This window comes from Lissotriton helveticus, chromosome 2_2, assembly GCF_964261635.1.
Source record: "Lissotriton helveticus chromosome 2_2, aLisHel1.1, whole genome shotgun sequence".
NCBI lineage: Eukaryota > Metazoa > Chordata > Amphibia > Caudata > Salamandridae > Lissotriton > Lissotriton helveticus.
In genome coordinates this window covers 28,725,668-28,751,674 of record NC_136060.1, presented here as the reverse complement: position 1 = coordinate 28,751,674, position 26,007 = coordinate 28,725,668, and the positions used below count along the sequence as shown (strand labels likewise).

The following is a 26,007-nucleotide window of genomic DNA, read 5'->3' as shown; positions in this document are numbered from 1 at the left end:
TGACTGGGGATCAGTCTCAGTCAAAACACATGAGGTGTTAAACACACTGAATCTAGGCAACAAAAAGCTAGTATGGTAGCTTGGGGCCAGCCGAGATAGGACACTCCAAGTGGACGGCGAGGCAGGCTCCAGCCGGGGCTGACTCGCCCTATGTAGTGAGAGGGTGTCCGTTTTGCCTGGGCTGGGCCCGAACAGCTGTAGCGGTGCTTAAAGTGTGGTGAAAAATTGGCAAAATACAGACCCGCAAGGGAGCCTACCTCACGGGCGTCAGGCTGTTCACCGTAAGTTACAGACCTGTGAAAACTGGCGCCACGGCTTGGGGGAGGTTGCAGGCTATGCAGGGAAGAAGCGAGTCTCCGAGGAGAAACGAGAAGTTCTAGAGCACTCTGGCACCCTCAGGCGGCCCACCGGCCTCACCACACTCAGGCAGCCCGAGCTCTCAGATATGTCCGCGAGCGAAGCGATTGAAGAGTGCTCCCGCTGCCTGAATAAAGTAAATGAGAGTGCTGAATCTTGAGAAAAGCAAACAATGAAATATGCAGTGATTAGTAAGAAAGGTAACTTAACTGCCAGAGAGCAGGAAAGAAAGAGGAAGAGGACGTGATGGCATAGGCTTTTGTGGGAGTATGGCACCGTTGATTGGTTAGCCTGTTGACCTCCAATGTTTCCCTCTGCATGCTGGAAAAGAGAGGTTTTTTGTCTTTTTTGTTGTAAACTGCTAGAAGGAAGAATAAAGAAACTTAAAGCATAATCCTCGCCTCCGAATCCTGACTTTGAATTCCATAGCCCTACCAAATTAGACTTGTGGTCTTGTGCTTGGGCTGTCAACGTAGTCTAATCATCTCCATTTGTCCATGTTAAATAGGTTGTGTAATTCTTGGGGAAATCACTTCATTTAACAGTGTCTCAGTTCATCAGGCTCCTTGTTTGCCATAATTATGAGCATATTTGCACTGTATTAATGACTGAATATTTACATTTTACACGTAGATTAGCTCTACAGGTTCTTGTCAAAGATGTGTTGGTCCGATAGTCAAAGCATACAAAAGTTGATTTTGCACTTGTACAAATATTTACTCATGTTAATATGAGTAAATCTGGCCACATGGGCTGGGAGTGAATGGGAAGCATTTGTTTTAGAGCTGGAATTCGTGATGAATTTGTGCACACCCACAGACTTGCATGTTTGTGAATAGCCATATTCACCCCTCCAACCCCATCCCTCTCAGGAAAAGGATGGAAATATACTCCTGACAAGGGTGGAGTTGAATACACCATAGAGTTAATGTATGTACGTGTGTGGGTGCATAGAATGGAAATAGCGTAAGCCCTGGAAGCCGTGGATGTGCATAATGAAAGTTATACAGTGTACGAATTGTTAACTTTTCTGGTGCAATTGGTACTCTTGTTACATAAAGTAACGGCTGAGCCAAACTTTTAATACAAGGATTGCAGATATATATATATATATATATATATATATATATATATATATATATATATATATATATATATATATATATATATATATATATAATTATAGATGACCGCCACCAGCTTTTATCTTTGCCCAACGCCTCCTTTTAATTATCCTCTAGTAAAACCAGTGTAACCTGGATATCTTATTTACTTTTGGACTCGCTAGTGTTTGAAAACTATTCCATCCTTAATCCATGAATATCGACAAGCAGCAACAGTTTGTTTGAACTGTTGTCTGTTTCCGTACAGTAGAATTGGACTGTTCATCCTGGACTGTTCTATTGCAGCAGAGCCAAGATTGATTTGCATATTGCTAGCCTTTGTCTAGAGTGGAATCTAGTGTAACAAGCATTGACCAAGCCAATAGGTCACGACTTTTGGCTTTGCCAATGGTGTTTGCTATGTTCAGCATTTCCACCAAATCCGTGGCGTGCTTCGGCGGTTGGGGGGCTCCTCACTGGCCGCTGTAAGTGGGGAGGGTGCGGGAACAAAGGGAATGAAGACAACGGGAGGGGGGCAAGTAAGCTAATGTCTACGACAAAGCTCATGCAAGAAAGGTCAGGAAAGAAAAGACCGGAAGTAGTAATTTCGGGTCTTAATTGCACACGAGAGTAATAGTGCCAACGGGCAAACAAAGCAGAAGGAATCTTGTGACTCATATAGAAGTGGGAAATCATCAAACCGCACACTATGAAAAATTTCCTAGCTATCGTAACGGAAAGTTTCAGTTCTTTTAAGGACTCGAAGGCGCAGATTATGCTATACTTTCTTTGCTTTATTCTGATAGCAGCTATTTTAAAACTTAAAACCAAACCACATTTCCCAAAGACCCTCAGGAAATTGGTTAAATAAAAGAAACAAAGAAGGGACAGCATATCCCTGAGACCAATGCACCAATCACAACACTGTATCCAGTACATAGTCCCTCGTCGACCCCTTGCTCATCCTCTTTCCTAGCACGAGTCACGCCATTCGTCTTGGTCTAACCGTCTTGTTTCCCGGAATCCGCTCATGGAACCGAAAGACCAAATTAGGACTAGGAAAAAACCCAACAAAATCCATAGGTGCAATTACTTTACAAACAAGGCTAACCAAACATTACATGACTGTATCGACACTAGAGAATGTTATACCAGATGGTCCAAGAAGAATTAGGCTATCACAAGAACTACAGAAACGCAACAAGTGCAAGTTACAAGCAGTAAAGTACAACCATAGAGGAATGTACTTACTCCCAACGGGCGGGTCGTCTCGTAGGGATCCATGGGTGGGATAATCCTCGCCTCTTAGTCCTTAATAGAATTGAAACTTTCCGTTACGATAGCTAGGACATTTCTCATTATATGTCCAGACCGGAGGCTTCAGATTATGCTAGTTTAAAGCTTACTTACCACCAAATGTGCCATATCAATTATAGGCTTAAAATAAAACCTCGTAAAGGTTGAATCCGAGGACCAATCTGCAGCGTTCATGATGTCCTCCAATCTCGCCCCAAGCATGAACACCTTTCAGGCCATCGCTTCCCGTGTGGAATGAGCTCCGAACTGGCGAAGGCTAATGCTGGCTTCTTGCACGACCCACCACACCTAACGTGCGGTCGTCGGAGATGAAACTGCCTTGTGTGGTTTCCGGAGAGTAATCAAAAGTTGCCTCTTCCCTGGAGGTCTCGGCTCCCCAGACATTTCCTCATAAGCTTTCAAGCAGCAAACCACACACAGTTTGGGGGAATCTGGAAACGTTAGGTAATCTATTACTCAAGTGTTACTTTTAGTCCTACGGCTGATGGTAAAGGACACACCAGAGGGGAAATAAACTCAGCCCGTGATGTCCAGGGCCTGTACATCAGAAACCCTCCTGCAGGAGACAAGACAAAGGAGCATTGCCAGTTTCGCTGACATTTCCTTTCTCGACAAATATTCATTAAATTGACAGAAATAAATTGAGTACTCTATTAACATCTCACAGCTCTGAGTACCGAGGCTCAGGGGGAAGTGACAAACAGAGCCCCCGCAGCAATCGGCAAAGAACAGAATGTTCACCTACCGGTTTGCCTTGCAGCAGGACATGCCCCGCTGAAATGGCAGATAGAAAAGTGTTCACTGAACGGTAGGCTAAACCTTGTTGGGGTAAACTTGCCACGAAATTCAGAATGTGGACTATGTCTGCGCCCACGGGATCACAACCCTGTCGCTCACACCAACGCCCGCATCGTCGCCAGGCCGATCGATATCTCTTGATGGTACTATCCGACCAGGCTTTGGACAAGAGGCCCTTTGCGAACTCTGAAAGACCCGGGATAGACCATCTGCTCCTGTAATCCTCTATGCTATGAGACGCAGGGATCCGTCGAGCACCATCTGATCAGGGAGGTGATACAGATGGAGAAGCAGCTCTGGAAAGTGGGGGAGTCTTATTGGAAAATCCCAAGAAAGTTCCTGAAGAACTGGAAACCAGACGTGTGACCTCCAAATGGGAGTGATGAGGCCCATGTTCGCTTGCTGCCGCCTGATTTGGGCTGACACACGGATGATTATGGCGAAAGGTGGGAACGCATAGGCCTGTTCCTGCATCCATTCTTGCAGGAAAGCATCCGTGGCTATTGCTAAAGGATCTGGCCTCCAGCTGAAAAACGGAGGAACCTGATGGTCCAGTCTGGAGGCGAAAAGATCCACTGAAAAAGGACCCCAAAGGTCCTGAACCAGAGAAAAAACGGCTCGATGTAACTTCCACGGACTGGAATCTCTGAAGTGATGCAAATGCCAAACTGCCACTTGATTCTCTCAGGCGGCCAGATACTCTGCTGTTTCCGAAGTGTGATGGTCGAGACAAAACTGCCACAGGTCCGTCGCAAGATCAGAAAGCACCTTCGAGTGAGTGCCCCCCAGGTGGTTGATGTACTGGACTGCCAAAATATTGTCTATTTTCAAGAGGACACAAGACTGAACCCGCTCTTTGGTCCAGCACCCTACGGCAAAGGAGCCCGCCAGGAGCTCCAGACAGTTGATATGCTGGGTTTTCTTGCTCCTGCGGAGACCTGCGGAGACTCTCCTGTGGTAAATTCTCCACACCTGGTGCCCCAACCCGACCTGCTGGCGTCTGACTCGATAACCAGGTCTGGGGCAGAGCTGAAAATCGCTCTCCCGTTCCAAGCTTCCATGTGAGAGAACCACCAACAAATCTCTGCTTGTGCCTCCTCTGACATGGAAACCGGATGGGAATACGGAAGTCCCTTTCACAAATATTTTGCCTTGAGGCGCTGCAAGGCCCGATAATGCAACAGACCGGGAAATATGGCCTGGATGGAGGCCGACGACAATCCCACTACGCGGGCAATCTGTCGAAGTGGGACCTTTTGTTTGGTCAAAGTTCACCTTAGCTTGTGACGAATCTTGGCGAGCTTCCGCAACGGAAGACTGAGGGTCTGTAGTGTCGATGACGGAGCCCAGAAAGGTGTCTTATTGCGCCGGAACCAACAGGGATTATTTGGTGTTTTATCACATACCCCAAACTTTCCAAGAGACTGACTGCTTGTTGTAATTGATCCCGAAGCAAATATGAATCCTGGGTCAACAGCAGCATGTCGTCTAAATAAACTATGAGCCTCGTACCTCGCGCCCGCTGCAACTCCACGACGGGCTTGAGTACCTTTGTGAAGCACCAATAGGCAGAGTATAGCCCGGAAGGGAGTGTGGGGAATTGAAATACTTGCCGGCGCCAGAGAAACTGAAGGAATCTCCTGTGAGGCGGAAAAATAGGAATGGCCAAGTAGGCATCTTTTAAATCCAAGCGGACCATCCAATCTGCCGGCCACAGAACATCTCGTAAGAGGTGAATACCCTCCATTTTGAAATGGCGCTATATGAGCCATTCGTTGTAGTCGCGGAGGTTCGGGACCGGTCGTTGCCCCCCATCCATCTTGTCCACTACGAACATGTTGCTCAGGATACCCTGTGGATGCAAGTTACTGTGACATGTAGCTCCTTTCTCTAAGAGCGCGGACACTTCAGTGTCTATCAATTCCTCTTCTTGGTGAGAAAACCGAATAGGCCTGGGCTGAACCACTTGCTTGGGATCGCCGCAGAATTCTATCTGAAAACCTTGGACCGTTAGCAACACCCAAGCATCTGACGTGATTTTCCTCCACACACTTAGAAAGACGGCCAAACGGCCGCCCACTCGCGCCAGAGAGTCGGTAGAGACACTTACCTGCGCTGGAGGATTTGACCCCTCCTCAGAAACCACAGCCTCTGGACCTTCTCTCCCGGGAAGGGTAGACCTTGTTGTACCTGGACTGGTTCTGGTCCTGCCCTTGCCTGGATCCTTGCCCCCAGGAGTTTTGAGAGGCTTGGCCGGTCGAGCTGCCCTGTCCTCGACCGGCCCCACGGAAAACCCGGGAGGAAAAAACTTTTTTTAATCGAGGACTTGGCCTTATCAAGTGATGGGAAGGTGTTATCGAACTTGCCCAGTTCCTTAATGAATGGTTCCCCAAATAAACCTCCCTTGGCTACCGCCCCCGCTTCTGAGTCGACAGATCTCCCAACTTCGGGTCCACTTTGATAAGAAAAGACCGCCTCCGCTCTGTTGAGTGTGCACAATTTGCGTTTCCCAGAAAAAACACTGCACGTTGTGCCCAGTTTGCCAGTGTGTCTGGTGAAATAAGAGCCCCCGAACTCTTGGCGTCCTCTGCCATGTCTAGGATCATGGTGAGGGGTCCCAGGGAATCCAGAAGCTTGTCCTGGCAAGCCCTCCAGGAACGATCTATACCCTTTTTGAGGTCCTTGATGAACTTTGCCCGGAAGTTGCCATTCTGGGGTCCACTCTGGGGTCTGTGCAACCTTCCCATCAAGAGAGGGGCACGGCCACTCAGAGCGAAGACGGCTACGGGCTTCCTTGCTCATGGGGGTGCGAATCCGACTCGCCACGTAGCCGGCGACCTTCACTGATGGGGTCCACTCAGAGGACCGGGGGTGCATGAGCAATTCCGGGTCCAGCATGTCGGAACCTCCACTTGTTCCTTAACGCTCTGTAGAGCCTGACGGCGCTGCCATACGCCATGGTCTAGACGGCCCTGGCTCGTCATCGGTATTAACTTGAGTGGCATCCCGAAACCCCTGCTAAGGACTCACTGGGTTAGTAGGGGGTAGGGGATGGGGGGTCTAAGGTGGCTGGCTGTGGCTGATTTTGAGCCAAAAAGGCCTCTTGCAAATGCTCGAAAGCGTCTTGATCCACACTGTCTACCCTGGGACACTTAGCTGGCATTGTGTGTCCCCCATGTGCATCTTGGGAAGATTTAGGAGCATTGGGAGCTGGTGGGGCCCACTTGGCACACTCTTGCGCAATCTTTTTCGACAAACGCTCCTCCATGGGAGCCATGACTTCTTCAACTGCCTTGTAAATGGACACAACCACTGCATCATAAAACTTATCGTCCATCGGCAGTTGGGCTAGGGGAGCCTCCTCCCACTGCATGTCAGCCTGTTCCGACATAGAAGAAGCATGTAGACTCTGCGGCCTAGTGAAGGTATATTACGTAAGCAGTGGCGACCTCCACAGCCTCAAAGACTGCTGATTATACGCTGGGGACCAGCAGAGTGAGCTAGGGCACGGCCCTAATTAATAAATGGAAACTAGGTCAGAGCCTCCGGGACACCACCAATCCTTAGAAATGGATGGACAGGCTTGAGACACCTCTGGGAGCATGTCCCCTCTGGCTCAAATTCAGCCTGCTAACCAAATGTGCCTAAAAACACAGATCTCTACACCCACCGGGCATTAAATGTAATGACACACAAACCTACTCAGAGAGCACTCTGAGCGTCACTGGGCACGAGCGCACAAGCTCTACAACCCTCTCATGAGGGCGTAACTCTCCAGGGGGTTGCAGAGCTCCAGGCAACAGCAGGCGAAATGAATGCAATTGACGGTCTTTCCGATTTTGCGTGCATTGCTAACGAGGCACTGACGCGCTGCACATGCGGAACAGCGCCCCCTGGCAGCGGAGGTCGGGGCCACGCTCCGCGGCAGGGAAGTGAGGAGCGAACCCGCATAGGCCCGAAAATGGACCCGCGAGTCGAATGACAAAAAACAAACGCGCGCCTACAAGAAACACAGAGAACCGCAAGGTAAACACGGGCGCGGAGAACAGCGCCTCTACACGCGTCTGAGATCAAGTGTGATTACACGGCCAAAGAGCAAAACAAAATTTTTGAACAAGCTGCAATAAGAAAACAAACGTGCCTTAACAAGGCGCAGTAGCACGAGCACGTATCTTCGCAATCGCGGGAGCCAGAACAACGCAGCCCCGTGACTGTGCTAACAACCTTACACAATCAATCTTGGTAAAATAGATGGGAAAGTAAAAGGCACTCATCTCGTGGCTGCATAGCAGCAAAGAAAGCGGATGAGCAAGGGGGCGACGAGGGACTATGTACTTGATACAATGTTTTGATTGGTGCATTGGACTCGGGGATATGTTGTCCGTTCTTTGTTTCTTTTATTTAACCAATTTCCCGTGGGTGTTTAAGATATGTGGTTTGGTTATAAGTTTTAAGATGGCTGCTATCAGATTAAAACAAAGAAAGTATAGCATGATCCGAAGCCTCCGGTCCTGACATAGCACCACAGTTGCGGATATGTGTGTTCATTTTATGACCCTTGATCCGACTTTAACGTGGCTGCAGCTTTAGAGGAGCTAGTCTACAGCTACAGCAGGAGATGTGGCAGCCATGGCTCGTGGGTGGGGTCCACCAGGTGTAGCGGGGGAGGGGGGGTTGAGGGTGGTGTTGCATGGGGTAGCGCAAAATAAAAAAAAAGTAAACTTACCACGAGGCCGGCTCCGCATCTTCTCTGTTCCTGCCTCTGACAGGAAGAGGAAGCAGGCAGCCAGGCTACCTCCCCTAAGTCCATCACAATGCAACAATGCTGCTCTGTGATTGGTCTGAGCACTGTGACACTGCCCTTAGCCAGGGGCTGGAGGGGTGGGTATGTTCTCCATGCAGGCTGTTATGCAGTCTGCATGTAGAACAAGTAAGTGTGCATGACAGTTTTGGCCTGCCCGATAGGTCCGACCAAACATTCATTGCGCACTTTAGCAGTGGGCAAACCACTTCTCCCCTGTCCTGCTCGGAGAGCAGAGCAGCCCTGCCAACCCGCTGGCGGCAAAGCAACAGGACAAGTCAGGAAGCATAAAATGATAATAACTTAGTTATCATTTTATGTTTTTCTTCTTTACACTTCTTAAAAGAAGTGGGGCGACGCCCCTGAGCTGCAGTCTGAATAAGCGGGTCGTGGCATGATTTTAAGGATGAAAAAATACAAAGAAAACCACCCTCAATCTGCAGCCACTTACAGGGCCGGACTGGGAACCCACAGCAGTCCTGTCAGATTTTGTTAGACCAGCCACCATACAATGCCTAGCAATCAGGCGCAAAGAGTGAGCCTGGACAAGGGTGATTGAGGAGGAGAGGGGTGGGGGTACCTCACGGGCTGCTGCAAGTGGGGAGGGGGAGCGGGACCAAAGGGAATGCGGCCAACGGGAGGGAGGCGGGAACATGGTGAAGACAGACAATGGGTGTTGGGAACAAAGGGAATGTGGAAACCCGGAGGGGGGCGGAATCATGTTTAACACCGACAACTGGAGGGTCGCTGGAGTAAAGGGAATGCGGACAACGGAAAGTGGGTAGAAGCATATGGAATGCGGACAACGGAAGGGGGGGCAGGAGCAAAGTAAAGCACAACAGGAAATTCAAAAACTAGCCAAGGCAAAAGAAAAAGTAGTGCGGGTACCAAACCATATGGCCCGTATCGATGGATCCATGCAGCAGGGGCAAACGCCAGGGCGGAAACAAATCAGCCACATGGCGAGACAAATGTACTCTATCCACAAACCAAAACTGTGGCAAATAGCCAATAAAAAATGCGTTCCCCCCTCACCGGGGAGATGTCCCCTTGATGCACAGCTTGTTGTTCTCCAAAAAGATGGATTTCTCACATTAGTTAACATCCAAACAAAAAGGGATGCAGTTAAAGTTTAATCATTTTAGGATTTATTTTGTCATCCACATGATTCGGTTAGAGTCTGAAAACTGTTCCATATATACAATCAATTTAATACATCAATCCTAATATTGCGATGTATTCATTCCATCAATCCCAATGCATTTCAGCCTGAATCTAGCCCTTCATCAGGGGAACTGTTAAGCTCTAAAAAATGAAGCTCAAAAACAAACTGGATTACCTACCCTGGCTATCGTTCGAAAGGGAGCTATAGGTGGTTTAATAAAACCAAGAAGTGCACGTGCTTTGAATAGTGACCGATTCACCTTAAGAGATTATCTCACAACCAGAAAATCTAGTCGACGATATTAACACCATGGTGAAACGATTTGAGGACAGAAAATATCCACACTCCATGAAGCTAAACAAAGAGTTACCAACAAGTCACAAGAACAACTTTTAAACCAAAGCCTCGAACCGAAGAAAAGTAACCGCATGGTGATGGTATCCAAATATTCCACGTCTAGCATAGCCTTAAAAAACTCATCTTAAGGCACTGGTCTATGCTTGCAAGTGAACAAGATTTCAATGATATATTCAATCACAAACCTCTTTTCGCTTATGAATGAAGGAAGAACATCAGAGATTTCTATAATTCACCTCACCCATCACCACAAATCAGCAACATAAAGGAACATTACCATGTCACAATTGCAACAACTGCAATAATATCATACCAGGAAATACTATCACTCATCCCAGAAAGACACAATAGCTACATGTAATAGCAAGAATGTTACATACATGTTGAAATGCCCCCGCAGGCTTGCTTACATAGGCAAAACTGATACGTATTTTAATTTAATTAAAATACGCATAAACGAACACAAATCCAATATTCGGACATGCAACTTACAATCGTGTGGCCACACATTTCCAATCCAACCACCATAATGTCAGCCAACTTCGTTTCTTGATTCTCAAAACTGTACAACCAAGAGAAGGTTGGAATATTACCGAACTACTTTTACAACATAAAATCGTTTGGAAGAAATTACTGGACACGCTACAGCCGAATCGTCTCAATGACCGCATGGAATACAGCTGTTTCCTTTGACTATGGTGAAGTTTTGATTGTTGCTAAATTCGTTCATATACTTAATATTTGTTTCATATGAATTTGACTGTATGTCACCACGGTGCAATGTTCAGCATTTATCCTTTATTGTAAACCCTTAGTTACTACTTCAATATGGCTGTTGTTACCGCTTGCACTTTCAGTTTCAATTAGTTAAGTTCTCTGTCTAGCTCCACTAACCCGCCACGCGTCTCCGTTTACTTTTTTTTATACGTACTGGGTCACTAAAGCAGGATACCAGTCGGTACACTTTATCCGGACACAGAATGCACCCGACTAGCATTCACCAGAAAGTACGACACTCAGCATTATTTTATTTCACAAACTAGCTCTTTCTTTTTATTTGAGCACGCTAATTTCGTTGAACGCGTTGGTTTTTCAGTTCGAATGCAGTTACTAAATAAATGTGGCCAGCATTCAAACACCCGAAGGCACGCCACTTTCACGAGCCTTTAGCTTATTGAGCACTTTCTCCGAGCATGTTAGTTTTATTTATCGTGCCGTTTCTATGCTTTCCTTTTCATCTTCATGTTTCACAACCAGCTTTTTATCGTTGCACGCAATATTAGTCACATTCATTGATTGGGTACTTGGAATCTTTTTTTAGGATAACACCGCATTCCGTTCCCCTTATTCGACATTACCACTAGTCTACATTTTTATTTGAATTTTGGACACAACCTCTTAAGGTGAATCGGTCACTCTTCATAGCTTGTGCACTTCTTGGTTTCATTAAACCACTTATAATTTCCCTTCAAATGATAGCCAGGGTAGGTAACCCAGTTTGTTTTTGTGCTTCATTTTTCAGAGATTAACAGTTTCCCTGATGAAGGGCTAGATTCAGCCCGAAATGCATTGGGATTGATGGGATTAATACATCGTGATATTAGGATTTATGTATTAAATTGATTGTACACATGGAACTGTTTTCAGAAACTAACCGAATCATATGTGGATGACAAGATAAATCCTAAAATGATTAAACTTTAACTGCATCACTTTTCCTTTGGATGTTAACTAATGTGAGAAATCCATCTTTTTGGAGAACAACAAGTTGTGCATCAAGGGGACGTCTCCCCGGTGAGGGGAACACACTTTGTTATTATTTTCATACGCCTGTGGGCCAGAGGGATATACCCTTCATAGCACGCTCAACCTGATTACTATAAAAAATTAATATGTTCACTCGGTGTGCAAGTACCACTTTGTATATCATTGTTCATTGGTCTAAATAGCCAATGACAAGTGTTGGGCGTGTGGTGGGTGTCTTCTAACTTCAGAGACATTGCAGCATGCCTTGCAGAGCAGCGCATGCGCACTGCCTCTAAGCTCGACCTAATAAACAAGCATTGAAAATGCAATAGGTCTCGCAATAGAAGAGTTTAACTTTTTTCGTTTTGCAAATGGATGAGTGGCGTTGCGTGGATGAGTGGCGTTGCGTGGATGAGTGGCGTTGCGTGGATGAGTGGCGTGTGAGAACACTAAGGCTATTGGCATTGTAAATGACAATGCCTTTTAATTTAATTTAACTATTAGTGAATAATATATTTTATTTATTCACTATTAGTGTAACAAAAAATTGACAGAAAATCAAGTGAGTGGAGCACCAGCTGACCCTGTGTTTCTGGCACTGAATTTGCCACCTCTTATGCCAGGAGACACAAAGGCAGTGCTAGGGTAGCAGCAAAGGTAAGCCACAGCACCCCTAAATGACGTCCAAGGTCTGCATAGTTGGTAGTTTGAGCAAGCAGATCTGTTCTGGGAACTCCCAAGTTGTATCAGTATAATCATTAGCAACAAGCCCACAGCTGCACAATGTGCTCACAGAGTAGACATCAGTGTAGACGTGTGTGTTTCCTTGCTAGTTGAACTAGTTAGCTCTCAACCAAAATGGTTGTAATGGTTTAGGTTTGGGGGTTTCACATTCTCACAGGCCATCTAACTTTGACACTCTTATTTTCTCACTGGGTGTTTTGTTCACATTTCATATTGTGTTGCAGGTCCCTCAGTCTGTGCACACAATTGCAACTAATGCCCCTGCTTGTGCATAGATGCGGGGGTGCAAAGAGACAGGCTTGGGACGGTCACGATACAAATTAGAAAGTGTTCCTTTCAACTTTATAGGCATCATTGATGTTTACCATAACTCCAATACTAAAGGCCACACTCCATCGTTCTAATACGGTTGCAATGGAAATAAAAAGGGGGGACCCATGGGGAGCAGGGCACAAGCCGGTCTCCCCCAGGCTGTTTTGCGCGGAGGGAGCAGCGCACAGGTGGGGGCAGGGGTCAATTAGGGCAGCTGGCGTGCGGCGGCTAAATTTATTTAGCAGGGCGGGCGGGGCGGGAAAACTACTGTGCCCTCGGGAGGAGCGGAGGAGTTTATGTTCGGCGTCGGGATAATTTTACGACGTCACTCACCCTGCTCGGAGTTCCTTTCACATGACGGGGCTTAAGGACATCAGGGAGGCCGTCTGGATTCTGCAGGAGGCCGGGAGGAGTGACGTTCTAATACGGTTGCAATGGAAATAAAAAGGGGGGACCCATGGGGAGCAGGGCACAAGCCGGTCTCCCCCAGGCTGTTTTGCGCGGAGGGAGCAGCGCACAGGTGGGGGCAGGGGTCAATTAGGGCAGCTGGCGTGCGGCGGCTAAATTTATTTAGCAGGGCGGGCGGGGCGGGAAAACTACTGTGCCCTCGGGAGGCGGGAGGAGCGGAGGAGTTTATGTTCGGCGTCGGGATAATTTTACGACGTCACTCACCCTGCTCGGAGTTCCTTTCACATGGCGGGGCTTAAGGACATCAGGGAGGCCGTCTGGATTCTGCAGGAGGCCGGGAGGAGTGATTTATTGGTGCCTGGGGTCCCAGGTGCGGCATGGCTGGGAGCAGCTCGCCGGAAACAAGACGGAGGGAAGAGAGGGGAGGGGGGAGGAGAAGTGCGACAGGGGAAATGCGAGACGGCGGGAAGGGGAGGGGGCGGAGCGGGTAAACAAAGACGGACATGCACGCGCCCGTGACTTTTAAGGTCAATGCGCATGCGCATAAGCTTAATGCGCATGCGCATTGACCTTAAAAGTCACGGGCACTGCAAGGAATCGCCACGATTCCTTGCAGTGTGGATAAAGAGTGGATAACTCGCAATACTCTCGCCTTGCTCGATGCGCATGCGCATCGACAGGCGAGACCTAAAACAGTGGCCTGAAATGCAGCCCCATGCAGTGACTGACAAGCATTCCACCCATCACTTTGTTATCCTCAGTACAGTAGAACCCAGCAACACCATCCGCTTGCAAAGCCCAGTCATCTGCTTTGCCCAGGTAACGCAAATGTAGTCAGATGCTTTTGTTTTGGGATTTAACAACACCGCGTAACCAAACGTTCAGAACAAACATCTTCCTGGGTGATTTAATTACTCACTGGTGCAAACTCACACTCGGGGCTTTAAGTGGGCCGGGTCTAGCATTCTAAAAAGCCGGTGACAAAACTCGATTGGGCTCTCCATTTTTGCCATCATCCTCTGGGTGAAAAAAGAACCTTACCTCTACAACAGTACCACCCTTCGCTGCCTTTTAGATAACTTCAAAGAGACTTGTTATAGTTCTTTTACAGTCTCATCATTTCAGAACGGAATTATCAATATTTATATGCAACAATTCCATAGTTGTTGCTTATGTATCTTACGCAACTAACATTTGACAAAGCTAATAGTCCTAGCTTGTTGTAGGTAATCTTATTTATTGTATTATAGATCTGGAATCGACCACAGAAGCAGCAAGAGTCAGGCGGCACACTATGCCAACCCGACGCATTTTAAGCCGGCCGCGCCCCTTTAAAGACCCCACAGATTTTTCATCCCACTTAAAACCGGTTCACACTCACCACTGCAGTCTCACTTTACATAACAAGTGTAACACACGTTATTTATTCTCTCTAAATATCCTTTTCTTAAATACTTTTGTATTACAATATTGCCAGAGCTGAGAAAAAGTTCTGTTGTCAAATAACCTTCAGTTTTTTTTATTCGTAAAATATTCACAGTTTTCAATATTATGAACATAATCCAACGGGTATTGGAGGGCCTTGCGTTAGACCAGTAAAAGACTTCGGCACAACAGTGCACGTGAGATCATGTCACACGTTTCACGTAAGATTAGTTCCCAAGTGCAAAGGAGCAGTTTGCACAGGAACATTTCACTTGAAGTTAGAGGAGAGCCGGTGTGCTTGACATGTTTGCATTTTACATACGATTGTTTAACCACAAAATAATCCAGGTTGGATCTGATCGAAATAGCAGAGTACTTTACTGAGGGCATAACTAAAAAGACCGCGATTTTGCACATTTGGCGTGAACTGGTTTTGCTGAACTGCGTTTGCTAATATTGCACCTGGCACGACAATGTTCCTATAGACACATTAGCTATTTCCTGCTGTCAAGTATCTGTGCTCGTAGGCATTGTGAAAGACTCTCAAATATTGGATTACCATTCAGAACTGCCTGTAAAACAGAGGGCTGTTAAACAAGTTATTTGGACACTTGTATTAGAACTGCAGTTTGGATTAATTTTGTCCAAACGGCTTACCTCGCCTTCAAAGCAACGGAAAGAGCTAGATTTGCTTGCAGGGCCAGCTACTGTGTGAAAGGTGCAGTTGGTATTAGCATGTTTTTCTTCGTTTCTTTGAGGTCCTAGTCTGTCTCTGCACACCCACTGGAAAGTCCCCTCACCTAACCTGTTCTGTGTTGGGCTAGGTTACCTGACTAAAGAATGTACATTCACGCTCTGGAGCCATGCCTTGCAGGGGTTCGAACTGTGTTTCAATAGACGAGCTTTCACTAAGGAATTCTTGAGAGTTTTGTGTAGTGAATGAGCTCGTGTTATGTTTGTTTTACACATAACGTAATTTTTTCCCCGTAAATCTTGGACAAACATTTTCATTGTGCAATAAAAGCCTACGATAGGTTTGCTTTATCAGGGCTTTCCTCTCCTATACAACAGCTATAGCAGAGCAGCAGTGCAGGCCTCCCTGAGCACAGCTTGTTGTTCTCCAAAAAGATGGATTTCTCACATTAGTTAACATCCAAACAAAAAGTGATTCAGTTAAAGTTTAATCATTTTAGGATTTATTTTGTCATCTACATATGATTCCGTTAGTTTCTGAAAACAGTTCCATATGTACAATCAATTTAATACATCAATCCTAATATTGCGATGTATTCATCCCATCAATCCCAATGCATTTCGGGCTGAATCTAGCCCTTCATCAGCGGAACTGTGAATCTCTAAAAAATGAAGCTCAAAAACAAACTGGGTTACCTACCCTGGCTATCGTTCGAAGGGAAATTATAGGTGGTTTAATGAAACCAAGCAGTGCACGTGCTTTGAATAGTGACCGATTCACCTTAAGAGATTATCTCACAACCAGAAAATCTAGTCGACAATATTAACACCATGGTGAAAAGATTTGAGGACAGAAAATACCCACAACACATTCTCCATGAAGCTAAACAAAGAGTTACCAACAAGTCATGAGAACAACTTTTAAACCAAAGCCTTGAACCGAAGAAAAGTAACCGCATGGTGATCGTATCCAAATATTCCACGTCCAGCATAGCCTTAAAAAACTCATCTTAAGACACTGGCCTATGCTTGCAAGTGAACAAGATTTCAATGGTATATTCAATCACAAACCTCTTTTCGCTGATGAACGAAGTAAGAACATCCGAGATATCTATCATTCACCTCACCCATCACCACAAATCAGCAACATAAAGGAACATTACCATGTCACAATTGCAACAACTGCAATAATATCATACCAGGAAATACCATCACTCATCCCAGAAAAAGACACAATAGCTACATGTAATAGCAAGAAAGTTACATACATGTTGAAATGCCCCCGCAGGCTTGCTTACATAGGCAAAACTGATGCGTATTTTAATTTAATTAAAATACGCATAAACGAACACAAATCCAATATTCGGACATGCAACTTAAAATCGTGTGGCCACACATTTCCAATCCAACCACCATAATGACAGCCAACTTCGTTTTTTGATTCTCGAAACTGTACAACCAAGAGAAGGTTGGAATATTACCGAGCTACTTTTACAACATGAAATCGTTTGGAATAAATTACTGGACACGCTACAGCTGAATCGTCTCAATGACCGCATGGAATACAGCTGTTTCCTTTGACTATTGTGAAGTTTCGATTGTTGCTAAATTCGTTCATATAGTTAATATTTGTTTCATATGAATTTGACTGTAAGGCACCACGGTGCAATGTTCAGCATTTATCCTTTATTGTAAACCCTTAGTTACTATTTCAATATGGCTGTTGTTGTTACCGCTTGCACTTTCAGTTTCAATTAGTTAAGTTCTCTGTCTAGCTCCACTAACCCGCCAAGCGTCTTCGTTTACTTTATTTTATACGTACTGAGTCACTAAACCAGGATTCCAGTCGGTACACTTGATCCGGACACAGAATGCACCCGACTAGCATTCACCAGAAAGTACGGCACTCAGCATGATTTTATTTCACAAACTAGCTCTTTCTTGTTATTTGAGCACGCTAATTTCATTGAACGCGTGGGTTTTTCAGTTTGAATGCTGGTCAAATTTATTTAGTAACCGCATTCGAACACCCTAAGGCACGCCACTTTCACGAGCCTTTAGTTTATTGAGCACTTTCTCGTTTTCATCTTAACGTTTCACAACCAGCTTTTTATCGTTGCACGCAATATTAGTCACATTCATTGATTGGGTACATGGAATCTTTTTTTTAGGATAACACCGCATTTCGTTCCCCTTATTCGACATTACCACTAGTCTACATTTTTATTTGAATTTTTGACACAACCTCTTAAGGTGAATCGGTCACTCTTCATAGCTTGTGCACTTCTTGGTTTCATTAAACCACTTATAATTTCCCTTCGAATGATAGCCAGGGTTAGTAATTCAGTTTGTTTTTGTGCTTAATTTTTCAGAGATTAACAGTTTCCCTGATGAAGGGCTAGATTCAGCCCGAAATGCATTGGGATTGATGGGATTAATACATCGCGATATTAGGATTTATGTATTAAATTGATTGTACACATGGAACTGTTTTCAGAAACTAACCGAATCATATGTGGATGACAAAATAAATCCTAAAATGATTAAACTTTAACTGCATCACTTTTCCTTTGGATGTTAACTAATGTGAGAAATCCATATTTTTGGAGAACAACAAGTTGTGCATCAAGGGGACGTCTCCCCGGTGAGGGGAACACACTTTGTTATTATTTTCATACGCCTGTGGGCCAGAGGGATATACCCTTCATAGCACGCTCAACCTGATTACTATAAAAAATTAATATGTTCACTCGGTGTGCAAGTACCACTTTGTATATCATTGTTCATTGGTCTAAATAGCCAATGACAAGTGTTGGGCGTGTGGTGGGTGTCTTCTAACTTCAGAGACATTGCAGCATGCCTTGCAGAGCAGCGCATGCGCACTGCCTCTAAGCTCGACCTAATAAAAACAGTGGCCTGAAATGCAGCCCCATGCAGTGACTGACAAGCATTCCACCCATCACTTTGTTATCCTCAGTACAGTAGAACCCAGCAACACCATCCGCTTGCAAAGCCCAGTCATCTGCTTTGCCCAGGTAACGCAAATGTAGTCAGATGCTTTTGTTTTGGGATTTAACTACACCGCGTAATCTAACGTTCAGAACAAACATCTTCCTGGGCGATTTAATTACTCACTGGTGCAAACTCACACTCAGGGCTTTAAGTGGGCCGGGTCTAGCATTCTAAAAAGCAGGTGACAAAACTGGTCTCGATTGGGCTCTCCATTTTTGCCATCACCTTCTAGGTGAAAAAAGAACCTTACCTCTACAACAGTACCACCCTTCGCTGCCTTTTAGATAACTTCAAAGAGACTTGTTATAGTTCTTTTACAGTCTCATCATTTCAGAACGGAATTATTATCAATATTTATATGCAACAACTCCATAGTTGTTGCTTATGTATCTTATGCAACTAACAGCATTTGACAAAGCTAATAGTCCTAGCTTGTTGTAGGTAATCTTACTTATTGCATTATAGATCTGGAATCAACCACAGAAGCAGCAAGATGCCAGTCAGGTGGCACACTATGCCAACCTGACGCAATTTAAGCCACGCCCTTAACTGCGTTGGCCGCGCCCCTTTAAAGACCCCACAGATTTTTCATCCCACTTAAAACCGGCTCACACTCACCACTGCAGTCTCACTTTACATAACAAGTGTAACACACGTTATTTATTCTCTCTAAATATCCTTTTCTTAAAGCCTTTTGTATTACAATATTGCCAGAGTTGAGAAAAAGTTCTGTTGTCAAATAACCTTCAGGTTTTTTTATTCGTAAAATGTTCACAGTTTTCAATATTATGAACATAATCCAACGGGTATTGGAGGGCCTTGCGTTAGACCAGTAAAAGACTTCGGCACAACAGTGCACGTGAGATCATGTCACACGTTTCCCGTAAGATTAGTTCCCAAGTGCAAAGGAGCAGTTTGCACAGGAACATTTCACTCTAAGTTAGAGGAGAGCAGGTGTGCTTGACATGTTTGCATTTTACATACGATTGTTTAACCACAAAATAATCCAGGTTGGATCTGATCGAAATAGCAGAGTACTTTACTGAGGGCATAACTAAAAAGACCGCGATTTTGCACATTTGGCGTGACTCTGCAAATTGGTGAACTGGTTTTGCTGAACTGCGTTTGCTAATATTGCAACTGGCACGACAATGTTCCTATAGACACATTAGCTATTTCCTGCTGTCAAGTATCTGTGCTCGTAGGCATTGTGAAAGACTCTCAAATATTGGATTACCATTCAGAACTGCCTGTAAAACAGAGGGCTGTTAAACAAGTTATTTGGACACTTGAGTTGTATTAGAACTGCAGTTTGGATTAATTTTGTCCAAACGGCTTACCTCGCCTTCAAAACAACGGAAAGAGCTACATGTGCTTGCAGGGCAGCTACTGTGTGAAAGGTGCAGTTGGTATTAGCATGTTTTTCTTGGTTTCTTTGAGGCCCTAGTCTGTCTCTGCACACCCACTGGAAAGTCCCCTCACCTAACCTGTTCTGTGTTGGGCTAGGTTACCTGACTAAAGAATGTACATTCACGCTCTGGAGCCATGCCTTGCAGGGGTTCGAACTGTGTTTCAATAGACGAGCTTTCACTAAGGAATTCTTGAGTTTTGTGTAGTGAATGAGGTCGTGTTATGTTTGTTTTACACGTTACGTAATTTTCCCCCCGTAAATCTTGGACAAACATTTTCATTGTGCAAAAAAAGCCTACGACAGGTTTGCTTTATCAGGGCTTTCCTCTTCTATAGCACAGCTGTAGCAGAGCAGCAGTGCAGGCCTCCCTGAAACCGATAAGGTACAATACTGACCAGAGGAATGTAGATCAGATACATACAACTGATATAGCACAGGGAGCAGCAGTACTGCTTCCCTTGCATAGGGCAGGCACAACTTGCTTCTTTAGCATGTGCAAGTATATATTACAAGTAGCACTAGTAGAAGAGAGTATGCACACACAGTACAAGAAGGGGACCGCACAGGTAACTGCACCAAAACTCACTCAGTCATAAGTGAGAAGTTGAACAAGCTTTGGCACCGCCAACATGTTTTGCCTATACGAAATCTTGTGGCTTTGTCAATGTTTTTTAGACCTGCTGCACAGCAGAACGAGCTGTTGTGCAGCATGCCTTAAAGGAAATGAAAAAAATCATGATGGTGCCATAGCGGACATCGTCATAGCGCTAATATTTTCTTTAGTTTCAGCCACATTGCACAGCAGCCCGCACTGCTATACAGCATGTCTTAAAAAACGGTGTCAAACCAAATAGATCTTGCATACCGCAAACCCAATGGCTTTTACAATGCTTCTTTTTTTAATACCTTTCAGCCTGCCATGCTGCTGTGCAACATGGCTAAATTAGCAAAACCAATAGCTTACATAGGCGAAACTTACTGGCTTTGCCAGTGTTTGTTTATAGCGCTCCTCTGATACCGGGCATTTGTGATATCCAGCACCCATACCCTCATGACCACCAGAGAGCAAGGCTGGCCTATATCGTATAATTTATATGTAACACTCCTCTGGTATTGAGAGCATTTTTGGCACTATAATATCAAGTTACCACCGAAAAATGCATTTGTTCTTTTTAAGAATTCGCTCAACTGTGTGTAATGCAGACATTACACTAAGTTTATACTGCCACACCCAGACCAAGCTAAAAAAATACAATGTGATTCAAAAGGGGCAGTTAATCAATATCGAACATATATATATATATATACACACACACCCATAGCTCATTAACCCCCTGAGCTGTATTACTGCATTGGAACCAGTCAGCTGCATCCACATACAGCTTTCTGCCGCAGGCATACTGACCACTAAGCTATCTGAGGGAACTGTGGACATAGTGACCACAAAGTTACACAGAGATTGCTACAAGAGGCGCAATAACTCCTACCTCAAACACAGGAGTGGGAGAAGGAAGATTGGGAAAGGCAAAGGCAGCAGGCTTGGGCGGACAGACTGCAGACACATACAATCTTACAGGCTGCATTTGTAAAAGTTTTTTAAAAGTATACCTTGGAAAGCATGTGGTCAGTGGAAGGACACTGGCCACAGGAAACCGTAGTTGATCCAAGCTCCTTGATAGGGACGAAGACTCGAAGCCCAGGATGAGGAAGCTGGAGGCCAAGAGAAATGTTGACTAAAATGAAGCAAGGAAAGAGACCCACATGGGAGCCCACTAATGGTAAGTAGAGATAAATAATGGGCGGGCTCTAAGCCCTTTTTAAGATATATATATTTTTAAATACAATAGATTTTGCACACGATGTACAGATGAAACCTAAAAAGGGTAACGGTAATGGCTTACATCAGCGGTATGTAACCTTTTGACTACTGCGGACCCGTCTAAATCACAACTGGAAGCCATAAAAATGCATAAAATTAAAAAGTGCACATTATGTGAACTCAGCACATCTAATTTCCTATGCATAAAAGCGTCAACAGACTGGTGTTAGACCAAGGTAAAATTCACAAATTACTAGGTAATCATGTGAAATTAGAGCTCTCAGCAAAAGTAGTAACTGGATTGACCTTGGCATCGGAGTTTGGTATGGAGAAAGCTGGATGCCATACATGTCCTTTATTTCAAAAGGTGACCATCAGTGATTGCATAAACGCTAGAAAAACAGGTGCACATTATTCCAGGGCACATGCCTCCTAGTGGGAAGTAGTACTCTGCCTGTGGAAGTAGTTACGCTTTGCTGAAAAGTGCTGGTGCCTTTTGGGTAGTCTACCTATGTACATATGCATAGATTCCCGAGTGCTTAGAACATTGGCTTTCTAATTGTGTGGATGCACATGATTTTCTATAAGATCATAAGTAGTTCAAAAGTGTTTTTAGTCAGAAGCTAAATATTGCTAGCTCAGGTCGTAGCATGTTTGAATGCAAATAGGCTGTGCACATTAATGCATGCTCCGTTATAAACTACTAATCAGCTTCTGACTGGAAACATTTTTTAAATGATTATTTCTTGTTAATATATCTTTTTTGTAAAAGTTTTTTTTTTTTGGAAAAGTTAATATATCTTTAAAAAGGCACTGCAAGTTTCAAATCTCTGAAACATATAGATCCCATAGTAGTCATCCATTCTGACCTAATACTTCAACAAATGTTGAATAGCCTTATTTACATAGTGAACAGAACACATTTTAATTAAATAAACATGCATTCTTTGCAAAGCATAATGATATATGACCAACATAAACAACAATATGTAAGGGACTTCATCAAAAGAGTGCAACACTGCAGGATTGGAGAATACATTTCTCACAAACTGCTCCAACTCACTCGCTAAAGCCAACCAGGTGAGGGCAATGTTTCTGGCCTGTTTGGTTTTAATCCTGTTTTCATTTTCTCTTTTAGACGTCCATCATGAACAGTTAAGAATATATTATTTGTTGGTGACCCCATTGTTAAAATTATAATTTAAAGTTTTAGAACAGCAGGCGCGGCATGAGGAAAGCTGTGATTTTACTGTTAGTCCAAGGGAGCATGATAAAGGTCCATGCAGGTAAATCAGTCTCGTGTTTTTTCAATTTGAGATGTAGTCAGCCATGTACAGATATTTTATAGCATTTTCTTACCTGATCCGAAACCTTCTAGGGCATTTGTGTACCGATTATTCTGTTTAAATCACAACAACAAAACAAGGAGGTGTCAACAAGTGTAAAGAAAATATTTGAGGCGCAGCCCCTTTAAGAATTCAACTCGTCTGGCTTTACGCACAGTCGCCCACGGATCTCCTGCCTCGAAGCAACCCTCCTGGCATGACATGCTGCAGAAATCTAACAATTACTTTTGAGTCATAATTGTGTATAATTGGACTATCTTTAGTAAAATGTCAATCACACATCTCCGCCACCCAATAACTTTAAAATTTCCCTCGAGCAAGAAACTAAAGGTCAAAGGGAGAGGCAACCAGAGCAAGAAGAGAGAGAGAGGGGGGGGTGACAGTGAGTGAGAGGGAAGAGAAAATCAGAGAAATTCAAAGAGAACTGGAGAAAGAGGAGGTAATGGAAAAAATTAGAAATGGTACAGAAAAAGAAACCGAGACAAGAAGAAAGGGTTGAGGAGAGGTAGAGAAAGTGACAGAGAACTAAGAGCGATCAGGATTGAAAATAACAGGGAGAGAGAATGAGAGAGAGAGAGAGACGGTGAAGTAGAGATAAACAAGAATGTGACGGGTGAGATAGGGGGAGAAATACGAGGGAAACAACGGTGTGATAGAGATGTAGCTATTAAGAGAAACGCTGGAAAGACAAAAAAGGCAGCTAGAACCCGGGAGCCCCAAAGTGCGTCGGGCGTAAACGCACAGCATTTTTCATATCATCGAGTCGCAGAAGGTAGAAGGGATTGTATAAAATCCAGTTAGAGCACATTTGTTTCCATCTGCCCGTAAATGCGCGTCTTACATGTTTGTGCATTAATAGGCTTACGGTGTGGGGTGCTGCGGTCGGGGAGCTGTGCCTGCGCTAATCTGCTCTGCTGTAGCCTAGTAGCAGCCCCGGGGTGTAAGGGCAGCCCAGTAAGCGTGGCCACTAAAAAAACAAGCCCGCAAGTGTTGCGCGTGCGCGCCACAGCGTGCGATCTGTTTTCAATTATCGTGCCCATGTCTGGGCATGATAATTGAAAACAAATGTTGCCTGTGCGGGTAACCGCAAGCAATAGGCCGTGGGCGGAGCAAAGGCGGGACATGCACCCGCCTTTGCCCAATTGCGTGCTGTCTTTCTTAGAAAGACGCAATCAAAGCCCAATAGCCTGGGAGAAAAACAAAAGCACATGCACAAGCGTGTGGTGAGCTTTCTGAAGCCCATTACTAAAAGTCTCGCAAGCAGCGCATGCGCGCTGCTCTAGGCTCGACCTAATGATGGTTTGTGAGGCAGATTAGGTTAAAGGTTTCAACACTCTGATGGCGTTTTTTTTTTAATCGGTGGGCTTTTTTGTAGTTCTGAATTATGCTTGTCTTTAGTAATTTAGTTGAATGACTGAGCTATACATGGCGAGATCTATGGGGACTTCACTAAACAAACATTTTGAATGTTGCCTTGAGCGTAATAACTACAGCTAATACAAATGTTGAGTATTTCAAAAGAAAGATAACAAGCTGGTATATCAAGATATATATCTAACACTGTAATTCCTCTCTCTTACTATTTCTTGTAAACTGCCATAATTTCCTAGTTCCTTCTTGTATCCCATCTCACTAGATCATTTTGTGATCATTCTTTATGCTACTCCCCTCTATCCTGCTCTAGCTGACCATCAAGTTGTGTCATTGCCTAGTCAATTGCCAGAGCGTTTCTCTCGTATAACCAATTAACATCTTCCATAATCCACATATAACAGTGGTTTCTGGGCTAAACACTCCCATTCTAGTGTTACATTCGTTGTTTTTGTGATTATTATCATCACCTGTAGTGAGGCTATCAAGTCAGAATTCATGCTTACATTTCCTGATGTCACCAGCAAATGATTACCTGAAAAAGCAGACTCCCTTTGAAGACCTGCCTGTCACATCCAGAATCCACGCCACCTTCCTCATCTTTGCCTACAAGATAACCTTGTTGCCAGTGGAATATAACTCTTCTGCATTTGAGCTTGCTGTCAGATCTCTATTATTTTATCTCATAATACCCGGTATTTGTATAGCGTAGTAATTGCAAGTTACTTGGCCTCCTAAACCATATTTCACGTGGTTGGTAGTTTGGAGCGTGTGGGTTAGCCTTTTGAAGGTTTCCCTTAAGGCGAGGTGGCCCTCGTGACCTTCCAACTTAACTCCTGTGTATGAATTGTGTGTCATCTCTGTGTAGTGGTTCACAGTGATGGTTGTGGTTTTATAGCGCTCCATCTAATTCATGGCAGTTGTTGTTTACCTGTCACAGGTTGTCTGTTGGTTCAGATGGACCTTTTATAGTTAGTGGTTGTGTTTCCTTAATTTAGCTTTGGTTTGCTGGTGCAAGTAGATGAACAACTGTGGTGGCTATAGTGGCTGTTCTGGTTTGGGAGGTAGATGCCCTGGTCAGGAGTTAGCATCTAGTTGTGTTTGTCCTGAGTTCCTTAAACTAAATCCATAGATATTTCTAGGCTATATATCATTTGGTGTCCTGCATGTGTCAAGTGTTCCCTTGCTGGTGCTTGGTCCTGTCATTTGTCTTTGGTTTTCTTGTTTTCCACCCCCTGTTCAAATAAAATGTGTGCTCTGCGTGTTGACACCGATCAAGGTCCGCAATCCACTGTGACCCCTCCGGTGTGGACGCCGCCGCCACCCAGTGCTTAGCAATGTTCCGTTTAGCAATGATTGCCGCCAATTTTAACCATTTTTCTGTCTAGCTGAGCCACGACTGTTCATGGGGAATAAGCAGCAGGAACCATCTTGGGTCTAGTAAGACCTCCGACCCCACCACTTCTGTCAAAACTTCCCCTACTTTCTTCCAGTACACTTGTAGTGCTGAGCAATCCCACAACATATGAAAATAAGACCCCACCTGCCAGCATTGCCTCTGACATTGATTATTCTCTATACGTCCCATGCGGTGTATTGCCTCACAGGAGTCGTACAGCCTATGCAGAATTTTCATTGGATGAGTAGTAAGCGAGAATGGATCGCAACTTCTCGTAGCCCCTGTACCACGTCCCTCCATTCTTCCTCATCTTTCTGCCCTGGGTCCACCTCCCATTGAGCTTTCAATGTCACCAAGGGGTCTGGGGAGTTGTTGATGAGCTTTCTGTATATACATGATATGGCTTTACTGGTCAGTGGTCAG

At 44.7% G+C, this 26,007-nt stretch overlaps 1 protein-coding gene across 3 annotated transcripts in view; it reads left to right on the top strand.

Moving 5' to 3' along the window:
* Positions 1 to 26,007, top strand: part of IRF2 (interferon regulatory factor 2) — a 319,691-nt gene that overhangs the window by 61,044 nt on the left and 232,640 nt on the right. The window contains exon 2 of one of the 3 annotated variants that reach the window (XM_078678011.1): positions 22,607 to 22,754. The exons of the other annotated variants lie outside the window; for them this stretch is intronic. Within the exon in view, the coding sequence (XP_078534137.1) occupies positions 22,749 to 22,754 (6 nt within the window). The 5' untranslated portion in view covers positions 22,607 to 22,748. The remainder of the gene's footprint in view (positions 1 to 22,606; positions 22,755 to 26,007) is intronic. 3 annotated transcript variants of the gene reach the window in all.